The following is a 12,754-nucleotide window of genomic DNA, read 5'->3' on the forward strand; positions in this document are numbered from 1 at the left end:
AAGTTAAAGAAATTAAGTAACTGTAAATTAGCTCTTCAGAAAAGAGGTGGGATTTAGGTAAATAATTTAGTCACCCTTCACTTTACTTTTTACAAAAATCTCTCATTATTTATCGTGAATGGTGAGTGAGGTCAATTGCATGGTAACTTATCAAAATAATTTGGACATATCTGTCTATCAAGATTTATTTATATCCATTTATAAATTATTGGCGATGTGCTACTTCAATTCCACATCGAGGCTTTTGAATAATGGTTTTTATATTCATTTTATGTATTTTGATAATTCTATTTTCCTAAGAAAATAATATTTCTAAAAGTCTTGAAGATTTTGCTAGATTTCTTTGTCATTGGCAAGTTTCTTGAATCTTGAAAGTCCTTAAATTTTTTTAAGTTATCTTACACTAAGATAACTTTAAAAAAATACGCCGTTCCTTAAATAGGACCTCCCAAAGATATTATTATGTAGAATCTAAAATCGAAAACGTTCGCATTCTTAACTGATCAGAAGGCTTTGCGAAAACTGAGAACAAACAAACAAATTTCACCTCTTTTTATAATAGGTTAAAATATTTGTAATGGCCAACCAATTTAAAAAGTCAATAAAAACTTATTTTATATTATGCAGTATTTTAAGTTTTTGTTTCGGTAACACAGTTCATGTCATTTATAAATGTCATTGTCAACTAAAATTATAAACAACTCAAAACATGGCGAGTGAATCAGATGATTTTGTTAAAAATTTAGAAAATGTTAGTGTTTTTAAATCAATACGTTTACATTTTGGTATTTGACATACATCTGATAAATTGTCTTTTATTTACAGCTGAAATCCAATGTGAGGAAGTCTTTTGCTCGTCTATATGCAGCGCTAAAGGCAAGGGAACTGAAAACGTTGAGACAACTAGACGCTATAAGTAAACAATGCGAAGATGACAAAGACTTGAAGAGAAATTGTGTTCAAAACATTGAAATACGATTCACAAATGAGGTGACGCTTTTAGATAATATTAATGATTACGGTGTAATTGATTTGGAGAAGCTGAATTTTGATAGTAGCACTTTTATATTAGAAGACTATGTAAGTCCAAATGATGATCACATGTACTGTTACAAAACAATTGAAGATGTGACCAAGGATGAGGATATGGAACAGTTGGAAGCTATAGAAGAGGCTGCTTTGAAAGAGGTTACTAGGACCGATAATTGTGTATGTTACGTTAATTTAAAAAATGAGGATATATCAAAGAAATTTAGAGATTTAAATCCAAGTCCACCTCCATTGCGAACCTGTGATGTTAGTGTAAATTTTAGTGAAAATATTGAAACTGAGAGTTCCGAAAATATAACAGAGGAAGATAAGAGTGATAGTTGTTCTGAGGAGGTGAAAAAAATAAATCCTACTGATGATTGGTTGAACTCTATCAAGAATCAAACAGAGACCGAGCCCGCACAAGCTGACGCTATGGAGCACAGTACTATTACTTGCTCTTAGTTAAGCATTTATAGCAGTTTTACTTAAATGTACTTAATATAATTTTAATAAAGTTTTATATTTTAATCAACAGAATACAAGAGTTTTTTCTGAGTTAAGTATCCAGTTTATTAATGAGAATTATCTATATTTTACAATTTTCATCTGTAGGTGAACTAAAAGAATCACCAGGGATTTGACTATAGCTTCTTTACCCTAGCTAGGTGAATTACTCTACCTATGTGAAAGAAGTTTGCTTGTGATGTTGTTCTACATTTGCGCTAGCATCTTGTCTTCAGAATTATATTGTGAACATAAATCTGAAGATTTATGTTGGTTTGTTTTATGTTGCAAATCATAATTTATATGGCTAGCACCATGCTGAACTGTCGATACATAGAGCAACCTTATAAAATTTTGGTGTTTCATTTCAAGTCAATGAAAAGTGTAACAAGGATAAGATGTTTTTTCAAATTTAAATTTCAAAAGCCTTTATTGCTGACTTACAGAGTTACAATTACACATATAGGTACAATTATAATAAAAACACATTAGTCTCCATCAGCGTATCCTTTAGACACAAAGGCCTCCTCCAGATCTTTCGTCGTTTTTGATCAGTTGTGACCACTTCAGCACTGTCATGCATCATGTGGCCAGTCCATCTCCACTTTAGTGTTTTCACCTTTATATTAATATCCTCTACTTTAGTATTTCCTAGGTCCACTGCACGTTTACAATGCGATAAGATGTATTCATTACATAACATCGCGTGATGAAAACGGCCTCACACATGCCATGCTACAGAGGCTGGAGTTGTCTATGTCTAGTGGTGATTACTAAAGGGACAGTTGACCCAGCTATAAAATAGGTATGTCTCATCTTATACTAACTGATTAACTCCACTAGGAGGAGGTGGCTTATTTTATCCCTTGGTCCAGAATGTAGCCGGTTTAGTATTACGAATTTGAAAGGCAGGGTGTACGTAGAAATAAAACAATTATATAAAGCATCAACTTATATTGTTAATACATTTTTACATTAATGGCGTTACTAAACACTTACAGTATGCATTGATGACTTCCGATTACATTTACTAATGAATAAATACCCTTTCTGTACTGGAGCACAGGTTTAATGGATACTAATTTATACCAATTTCCACTGATCATCCACATGCGTAATACTATGGTTTTATATGGCACTTAAACATGACATACGTTTAAACATTCCTATAAATTCCCATTTTTTGGATGGATTCGGTTAGCGGAAAGGTTTTCTAGTTTGTACTCAACTTTTTCACTGGAAGTATTGATGGCACGAAAAAGAAATGTGCTCGAAGACTACCTTATTTTATTTCTAAGAATTTTGGGTGTATTCTTTATGTCGTTTGAATAGTGCTCAAGAATTTCTCATGTCTAAATTGTGTTATTAGCTAAATTCTAAAATGGAGATTAGATATGGCTACAAAATTGAAAAATCGATCTTATTACGATCGTATTAGGCACTAAGATTCCTCGTAATCACGTATTAGGCCACACGTTCATTAAGTATATTGTCAAACAAACTTCATGAACATTTTGTTCTTTTGTTTTAATTTTACGAATACGGCTTAAAATTCCTACGACGATATTTTCGATAAGTTAGTAAAGACAAACAAAATTTATTAGAGGATACAATGATAATAGGAGATATTCAATAACTTGGGAGTACAAAATCTTAAAAGAGTACAAGGTTCCAACTAAAGTGCGTATCTAAAGGATTGTTACAAAGATACTACGAATAAGTTATACAGCTAGCTTACATTGTACAGGGATAAGACTAATATTGTACATTTTAACAAAAAATATTTCTTAAGTACTATACAAGGCCAAAATCCGTACACACAGCAGCGACTTCGCGATTATTCTGTTTCTCGGAGTTATTGGCCGCCATGTTTAATTCCACCAACGTGTCGACGCTATTTATACTGACCCCTTTCAAAATTTTCTGAGCGGCTAAACTAGTAAAATTAAAGCTCAAATCGCTTAAGCTCGGAAAATTGTAAAAATCTTGATTTTCTTTCTTGCTCTCCTGGCTGAGACTGTATCTCTTTTGCTTGTTTTCCAAGCTGTTTATTTTCTCTGTCGATGTGTTTATGTCCTTTATCGGCTCCTGGTTCTTTAGTGCTAAATTCGGTTCAGATCCCAAAACTGTCGGCTTCTGGTCAATCGCCTTTGTAAGTAGATTCGCTATGGAATCAGAACTCATTCTGTTATTTACATTTGGAAGACCGTTTAACATTTGCAGAGCTGCTGCTTTCTTCAACAAATCTACACTTTTTAGCTCACTGTTGGAATTTATATTACTTTGAATTCCACTATTAGCCGAGGACAAAGAATTCTTTTGATACCTTAGGCTTCCCAACGATCCGATTATATTGTCATAACTTTTGGTCGGCGTAGATGGGTTACTGTTTGTTGTACTTTCTATATTGTGAATATTGTTATGTATCGCAGGTGAAGCCGGGTTAGAGACTACTTCGTTTGTATTATTCAACTGATTCTTGTAAATGAAGCTGTTATTATTTGTCGCTCCACCTATTTGCAAAGAAAGTTTACGATTATTATTCATACCCGTATCGTTTATTGAATTCTTATTGAACTTATTTTCTTGTACTTTTATAGGTTCTTGCTCTTGATTGACTTGTTTATTCTTTTCAACGCAAACGTCAAACGACGTTTCGGTTGGGTTTTTTGTAGCTTGATTTCCAACGGTACCATTTTGGGAGACCGACACTACTTGTCTATCATCGTTTATTATATAAATATTGCTGCCGTTACTGGTCTCAGTTACTTTACCATTTTCGAAAGTGATAACTGATCTAACTGGGGAATTCTGTACATAAACTTTGGTGTTAGTACCACCACCATTTTGCGACATAGTATTTGTGGTAACTTTAAGCGTGATCGAGTTATTGGAATTCGAGCTTGCCAACATTGTGGTTGAAGGGTTATCTGGTTTGGAGCCAAGCGCTTTATGCAGAGGGGTCACGGTTTTTTTGGGTGTAGCTGGACAGTTTTTTGGCGTGCTTCTGGGTGAGGTGCTTTTGCCATTTTTTACCGTTTCACCGCCGACGATGGGCGGTTTGTTTCTGTACTTGTGGAGGCTTTTAGGAGAACTTTGTAGACTCTGTACTTTGACCAGTGATTGTGCTCTGCTAAGCCCTGGTGCTCCTTGAGTGTTGCTATGACTAGGTGAAGGTTTTAAAGTGCGATCAGATATGTGTGATTCTAAGCTGGAGTGGCCACTGCTACCGCTAGTGTTGTGATAGCTCCTTTTCATAGGAGAGTCAAGGTGACCATTTTTGTTACTATCTTTTCTTGGTGTACGATGCGTACTTGTGCTCTCTAAGCTGGAGGGGCCGCTAGTGGACATTATGTGATCAGAATGATAGTCTCCCCTCCGTAGACTGCTGCTAGGGCTATCGCGTAATTTTGGGTCGCTGCCTCTTTGTGGGGATCCGAAGTGATCTAATATAGTTTTGTTTGTAGAACTTCTGCTGAGGGTGGACCGGGGTAAACTGCCTGAACTGGGGCTGGATTGCCTGATTGGCGAGTGGTCGTAGTGGACGGAGCCAGCCAGCCCAGATTCGGTGGATAAGTGCCTCTTGTGTCTTCTTGGTAAAGTGGACGACCGATTACTGATCTCTGAACCGTCGTAGTATGATGAGACGAAAGATGCTTGGCTCTGCAAAGACTCCTGAAATGAAAAACATAGAGATTAATAAAATTTGTGACGCAGTTGTGACCACTGTTAAAAGTTTATCCATGTATTTTTATGACACTTAATAATAAGATTGCCCTATTTTTGTGTATTTCAGTTTAGATTGCCTCTTAACTTTGTGTATTAGGTTGCCCGCTTCGCCGATATGCTTCAAGAAATTCGAGACCCTGGATCTGCTTTCCAACATTTCTCTTTAGTTTGTCTGATCTTCGGTAAAAAGCTAGCTTGTGGCCCGTGCCAGTTAAGTTAGGTTAGAGTCTGGGATGAATTTTTGAAGAAAACAGTTTATCATAATCCTCACACATACCTTAGAATTAGTCTGAGTAGCAACACAGTGCAAGTGCACCGCTTTCGAGTTGAACCACTCTGTGGGCGGGAACTGGGCAGAGAAGGTGCTCATCGCGCGCGTCTGCTTGCTGCGGCCGCTTCGTCTGAATAAGCGGGACAGCAGGGACACTTTCTCTGGAAATTCGGATAAATCGCGTGATTAGTGACATGCTAAGCTTGACAAAGACTTAATCATGGCTAACAGATTTATTGCTCAGCTCACGGTAAACAGTGATAAAGATTACAGCCTGAAATCCACCAAGAAATGAATGCGCGAACATTATGAGAATGTAGTCCACGCCAAAACAACTTAAATTTTAAAAAGGAGACCAGGTACAATCTATCGTGCTCTCAACAATTTATTGATCAGAGGAGAACCAATACTTTTTCCCTTGGACGTTGTGAGGATTATTGTGATCTAATCTAGCTTAGATCATTATGGTTAAAAATAGTTATTGAACCTAGTCAAAACATCCATGTAGCTTACACTGTAGGTAACTGAAATTTCAAGTCCTGGGTCGTGGTCACAGACGAAGTTCAGGCACACTAGGAAAGACGCTTCTGTAAATCACGTCAGGAGGATGACGGTGAAAATGCGCGTCACTTACTAGGCGACGCAGATTCGACGCTCGGCGGGTAATCGGTGGATGACGAGCTATCCGTTGTGTTCGCGTGTTTATGGTGCAGACTTCGGGTCGAGGCACATCGCTGGAGGTACTTGCTGGAGGACCCGAAGATCCTCAGGGAGTGCCTTCGGTCGAGGGAGCGGGGGGCGGGAAAGGACGCACTGCGACGCTTGTTTGGACGACCGTAAATGATTTTGTCGTTGGGATTGCCTGAAATTAAGAAAAGGAGGTTAGTTGTCAATAATTGCAGTAGGACTAAACGACTCGTGTTCTCTTTGTCTGACACAGGTTATGGGAAGACTCAACCGAAAGAAACGTTAAAGTTAAGTATTACAAATGAATGAAACAACACAGCTGTGCCACACTGCCGATTCGACTTTTGTCCGATTATCAACTAACTTTCTGAATGTTTAGGTGGCAGATGCCTGCGAAAACAAAAGTTGTTTTTTTGATCTTTTATATGGGGTGTTGCAACTTTATTTACATTTTCTGCATTGGGTTAGTAGTGTGTATCTGGCAGAGCGCGAGATTTTAGATTGCAAATATCCTGCAAGCAATTTCTACATTTACATTCCTCTACGTCATCTCGCATTTTAATTAATAAGATGCATTCATCTAAAATGTTGCAAGAACTCGCATTTATCCCTTTCAATAAACATGTCGCTTTAAACCTCACAGCTGGTGTGAACATGTTCGTGATGTTTGCATTTCAATAATTTAATGTGAATGATGAAAATGAAATAACTTTGAATAACATTGATCTCTGGTTACGACACTTGGACGGTGTTTATGAGGACCGTATTTAGATTGGTTTGTTTTGTCAGCAGATAAACAGACAGATATTTGCGGAATGCTTTCTGTCATTATAGTTTATGTTCTACTTAGTTATAGCACAGAATATTAATAGTAGTGTTTATTCCGTACCTACCTATTTGCTTGTCAAAGTAAACTTTTGACCAAAACAAATGGTGAATTAAACGGACGAAATACTATCGGCTTTGGTCAAAGATTCAACATATTTTTTCGTGTTCCAAGCTAGCTTTAAATTTTTTTTAGATATTGGTCTTAAAACATACCAATTACACGGGAATCAGAATAACACATATACTTACAACTAACATTGAAATCCGAGGTTAAAACCTCATCACTAGGGAACCTGCTGGGCCTTGGTTCGGCTCTGAGTCCGTCAAGTTCCAAATATAACATGGTCACAAAATTTAGACGGGAGTAACGTAATATCTGACTTTCCGCTGGATGGTGGTCATAAGTGATCACAGGACTACTCTCCAGGAACAAACTGGGACGATTGCCAAATAATGAATGATGAACCTAAACCTAATCACAGCTTTGTTAATTTCAAATTTCCCGCCATGTTTACAATGGCACGTCAAACAAAAACGCGCTTCCATTTTTCATCGGCTAAAATGTGCACGTGCGGCTAAAATGACGCACAAAGGAGCTTGCAGGCGTGCGAATAAATCAAGCTGGACTTGACAGCGATCGGGTTTACTCACTATTGCTTGTCCTTTTGTTTGCACTGAGACAGATCAATTATGACCCTGTTCGCAAATAAATATTGGACAGGCGAAGTGAGAGATCAATTACTTTACGCAATGTTGAAGTAGGGTTGCCAGTTTACAAGTTTATTCTGACGTGCAGATACCATGTCTGTAAAGTATATAATTATATCGTTTTGTTTTTGGGAATGTGTCCCACTATGCCTATGAGATTTGAACAACGAACATTTTTAGTTCAACAATACGACGCTTATTTAAGTAAAATTTTTTTTGTATGTAATTAAGCAAAATAACCCATCCGGCAAGCCGACGACTTAGTAGGGTTGCGAAAAGACGCTGATTGCAGGCAGGCAATAATTTCTACTGCCTACCTATTAACTTTTCTGACACATTATATACAACTTTCCAACATGCCGCCCATTTGTACCATCCATGCGACATCGTAATTCTTCCTATAAATCCGTCACCTCATTAGGACGTAACAGACTAGAGATCCGGTGCGACTCGCGTGAGCTATCAGAAAACAGTTAAATCACGGTGGGAACCATAGACATCTATCTGGCAAGATACCACCCGATTTACTGATAATACAGTCTATTTTTTTAGGTACTGAAATAAAGGTTAGATAAGTCTATAAGTCTTGATAAATCTATTTTTGTAATGAGAAGGAAAGCAAATTAACCTCGGTGGGCGAATCAGTAAGGTGCCCGAGTAATATGCGTAATGCGCAGAAAGGTAATCCCACCTCGGCTGAGTACCAATGACTATTTTCGAATTATGTACATTAGTTTGAATACTAACCGATGCTCTTACAGTGAAGGAAAGCATCGTGAGGAAACCTGCACATTTAGGCAACTGCATGTGTAACCATGATAGATCCAATGCGGGTTAGGTTTACCTGCAAAGGTTGCGGAGGTCAGATGAGAGTCGCTTGGTGTAAAAACCTGACACCCCGATCAAGGATCCATGGTCAATGGCATACCCCTGGTTGCTCTCAAGATTGGTCAGGATGCAACCGGGACTACATCCTGGAGGAAAATGAAGAAAAACCAAAATGTGACTATCAAGTCTTGTTCTTGTAACTTTTTTACACTGTAAAAGATAAAGAGAGTCACGTGCCTTCGTGTGTCATCCATTTCCTACAAGGAATGCATATATAGATGCACTAGTAAGGTCTACCTAGATCAATGTCTGTGGTGAGAATGCCAACTACATATTTAACCCTATAGCGACGCGATGCCGGCATCCCAAACCATTAAAATACCACAAGGAGCATCTTGATGTCATCTGAAATAAACTGGAATGTGTTATTTTAGCACATGATATGACGAGTATATATCAAGAATACCCTAAACCGACTAGCCTGTATGAAGATAGTTATGAATATTGATGAAGCGAAAAAAGTATACAGGTTCGTGGGAAAAATTTTGAACCTGCCTACCCTTCTGAGGAAGACGCAAGATTTTATGATGAATTTACCTGCCAAGAATCGTGGCAAAAATGTGATATCTACCTGCCTACCCCTCCGGGAAAGAGGCGTGATTTTATGATGAATATATCTGCGATTGGGAGTTCATATTTAACAGAGCACCGACGAATTATGCGTGTTATTTTGTTGCCAAGGGATTATGTTAGCCTAGATGTTTAGATAAGAAGATTCTCCATTGTATTGAAATAAATCTGAATACATAATACGTATTATTATCAAATAGGTCGCGAAAACTATTTTAATCCATATAAAGTTTAATAATTAATTCATTAAATCATAAAACACGCACACGTCTATATCCCTTGCTGGGTAGACAAAACCTATTTTAATCTCAATTCTATCCTTAATCTTAAGATTAAGGATAGTTAGTTATAGTTAACTGTTGACAGTTGAACGTGGACTATCAGTCTTTCAAGACGACTGTCTCTGTCTGCCCCGCATATATATAAAGTTTATGGTAAATAAATTCCTAAAATAAATTAAATACTTACGTAATAATACGTCAGATATTCAAAAATTAATTTAGTCAGCATGCCACAAGGAAGTTTACTATATCCTACAGGTATTTTCATTTAAAAAGACGACCATTACTTAAGAAATATATAATTATCACTAGGTACAATTTATGCCTATTCACTCACATTCCGAAATCTTGGTGTATGCCAACGTGACATTATAAAAATAGAACAGCGAAGGTGCACCGCAGCTATGTCTTGGTATTTAGAAATCTGGAATGATTTTAAAATATTCTGCCAATGCAAATATAATTTTGGATTCTAAAGTTTATAAGCATTTTAAATCCACACTTATGTGTCAAAGATATTTTTTTGTTTTAAAAATTGACTTCGTTAGTAGGTACTTATATACGTAAAGTTAATCATATACTACGTAACAAAACTTTTGATGAAGATTCATTCTAAGAATTTAAAAAAATATCTCATACTAAGTATTTACATCTAAGATAAGTACTGGGAAACGGAGGTTTTAAATGAGAAAGATAAGGCTTATATGGTCATAGATAATAAGGTCACAAGGTTAAACAGATTCTCGCAACAAGAGGTCAGAGACCTAGAAACATGTGGCTCTAACATACATATAAAAAGTATATATATTTTTGGTTTAACCAGGTATCTACAGGGCATGATGAGAAAAGAACTTTTTCTGATTGGCCTGGGTCTTGGATGTTTATCTATTTAAGTATTTATTATAAAATATAGTATCTTTGAGTTAGTATCTCGTAACACAAGTCTCGAACTTACTTCGAGGCTAACTCAATCTGTGTAATTTGTCCCGTATATATTTATTTATTTATTCATCTACATTTTTTTACTATATATCTTACTATAATAGAACACGCCAGTGGCTTCACTCGCGTAAAGCAAAAATCCTATTAATTTCCGTTTCCGCTTAAATTTCGGAAAACTGACTCTTTGTGTACCCCACTAGTAAGAAAAGGGGTTTTATTCTATGTGCTCTTTTAAAAATTGTATTTAAACTATAAATTCAGTAGTTTATCGGATATAAAAATTTAATTACGATTGAGATAAAATATTGATTCCTAGTCTATGTTCTTAGTTTATTGAAAATATTCACATCAAACTATCACATAAGTAGCCTATTGAGGCTAGTTACTTGTAGATCTTTTGATAATAACACCTCGCGTCGATAATGTTAAAGATGCCAAAGTACCTACTTATCAGCTAAAAGCTTTTCCTATCTAGATTACTAAAATACAAGTCCTGCTATGGCCAGTTGCGATCCGTCCATGTCTACTTTGTAGCTGGAATGTGGGCACATTTGCATGCCATCAAGTGAACCTTTTTAGCATCTGGCAAAACAACATTATTGATACTGGTGTTGAAGTGTTTATTATTTAAAATTGAATTTTAAGGTTATTTGAGTAGAGGTGAATTTTATGCTTACGATAAAGTTTGGAGGATTCGATGTCTTCTTTTTATTAAAAGCACTACACACAGATTGAATAAAAGATGACTACCTACTGATCGAGCTACAACATCAAAACGAGTTTGTTTAGTACCTACCTAAATTAATAAATTCTATCTTTAGCGGACCATGGCTTAGAAATACTCGTAAAGGCAGAATGAGACATAAAGAGGGAGCAATAGAACTGCTATTGTGACAAAATGTCACAGATCTAAATTTATCAATTTTAGAATCAACAACAGACTTTAATTTTTTTTTAAATAATTCTGAATACTTTTCAAATGAGAAAAATTGAGAGTTGTATTAAATCATACATCTAACCAGCATTTCGTAACACAAAGTAAATAAACATACTACCATAAAAAAAAAAACTCAAAACAATTTACGCAACAAGCAATAAATCAACCAGCTTTTAAATCTACCCACAAAACGCGTAGGATCCCTCATCAAGCCCAAAATAGAATTAATCACTGATCTTGAATGCACCAAATGCATTGGGCATTCCTGACTGCGCGTGACCTAATATTCAGACTACAACATCCGTTCATTAAAAATAACTCTTTAATCATACTTAAATAGTCAAAGGAGTGCATTGATAGTGGCCAAGATGAGTGGGGTAAGTAATTCAGTAACCGAATGTGGGGTATGTGAAACAGTAACTTATTAGAACATAATTACTTTTGATTTACACAGGAACGTAGAACATACATATAATCACGTCTACATCCCTTGCGGGGTAGATAGAGCCACCAATCTTGAAAAGACTGATAGACCACGTTCAGCTGTTTGGCTTAATAATAGTGGCAGGTTGCTAGCCCATCGCCTTAAAGAAGAAGTTAATAAGCCTATCCCTTAGTCGCCTCTTACGACGTGCATAGGAAAGAGATGTAGAAAGTGGTGAATTATAGAAATTTCACCACAAGTAACATTTAACGAGTTGAAACAGATTATTATCAAAACGTGTAGTAAATAATTTTAATAGTTTCAGGAAGTATATTGTTAGCATTAGGAAACTTAGCTTTTGATTATTTGTAAAAGTATATAATTTAAAATACAATAAATAAGTCTATTGAATGAGTTAAAGTATCATCTACTAAGCAGTTCTGACAATGCAAGAAATAATAAAACAAAAATAGTATCTGATGACACAAACGTTTCCAATTCCTACGCACCTTTAGAGACTTGAGAGGCTGGATTGTAATTACAAAACGATATCAATTAACTCTGAGATAGCACTATATCACTTGCCACTTACACCGGCTATGCTGTGGAAATTAAATTATTCTAGTAATTAAGATAATGTCCGATAGATTTTGCTGTTTGTGTCTCCAATCTAAAATAGGTGCTAGAAGTTAACATAATTGTGGTGTCTGCCAGAATTGAGTAGGAACATTTTATCAGAAAAAGTCCAAAATAGGTTACTTGTCAGGGATAATCCAGTCAACTTCATAAAGTTCTAAGCAAGTAACAAATAGTTTTAGAACACGAAAACACAAAATAATTCCAAAGTTTTTTACGCCATGTGAAATATACGACGTCAAATAAAATTATCTTCAAAACAGTCTTTGAACTATAAAATGTTTAATTATAGGATAAAGCAATAATGAAAAAGGGAG

The 12,754-nt window shown here is 36.0% G+C and overlaps 2 protein-coding genes across 3 annotated transcripts in view; one reads left to right on the forward strand and one right to left on the reverse strand.

The window, feature by feature from the left end:
* The first annotated feature begins 657 nt into the window (after window positions 1-657).
* LOC106143522 (uncharacterized) lies at window positions 658-1,568 on the forward strand. Its single transcript, XM_013345635.2, has 2 exons — window positions 658-751; window positions 826-1,568. The coding sequence occupies exons 1-2, from the start codon at window positions 710-712 to the stop codon at window positions 1,492-1,494; spliced, it is 711 nt and encodes a 236-aa protein (XP_013201089.2). The 5' UTR covers window positions 658-709; the 3' UTR covers window positions 1,495-1,568.
* Window positions 1,569-2,476: 908 nt separating this feature from the next.
* LOC106143558 (serine/threonine-protein kinase DDB_G0283821) overlaps window positions 2,477-12,754 on the reverse strand; it is a 153,269-nt gene continuing 142,991 nt past the window's right edge. For both annotated transcript variants that reach the window (XM_013345682.2, XM_060945167.1), the window contains exons 7-9: window positions 6,171-6,398; window positions 5,543-5,697; window positions 2,477-5,211 (exon numbers count right to left, since the gene is read on the reverse strand). In XM_013345682.2, coding sequence (XP_013201136.2) covers window positions 3,331-5,211; window positions 5,543-5,697; window positions 6,171-6,398 — 2,264 coding nt within the window. In that variant the 3' untranslated portion in view covers window positions 2,477-3,330. The remainder of the gene's footprint in view (window positions 5,212-5,542; window positions 5,698-6,170; window positions 6,399-12,754) is intronic.

Source organism: Amyelois transitella, chromosome 7, assembly GCF_032362555.1.
Source record: "Amyelois transitella isolate CPQ chromosome 7, ilAmyTran1.1, whole genome shotgun sequence".
NCBI lineage: Eukaryota > Metazoa > Arthropoda > Insecta > Lepidoptera > Pyralidae > Amyelois > Amyelois transitella.

Bases quoted from the DNA above. Each gene is read 5' to 3' on its own strand.
- LOC106143522 (XM_013345635.2), top strand. From the start codon at position 710: ATGGCGAGTGAATCAGATGATTTTGTTAAAAATTTAGAAAAT. The intron at 752-825 runs GTTAGTGTTTTT...TTTTATTTACAG, and splicing joins TTGTTAAAAATTTAGAAAAT to CTGAAATCCAATGTGAGGAA.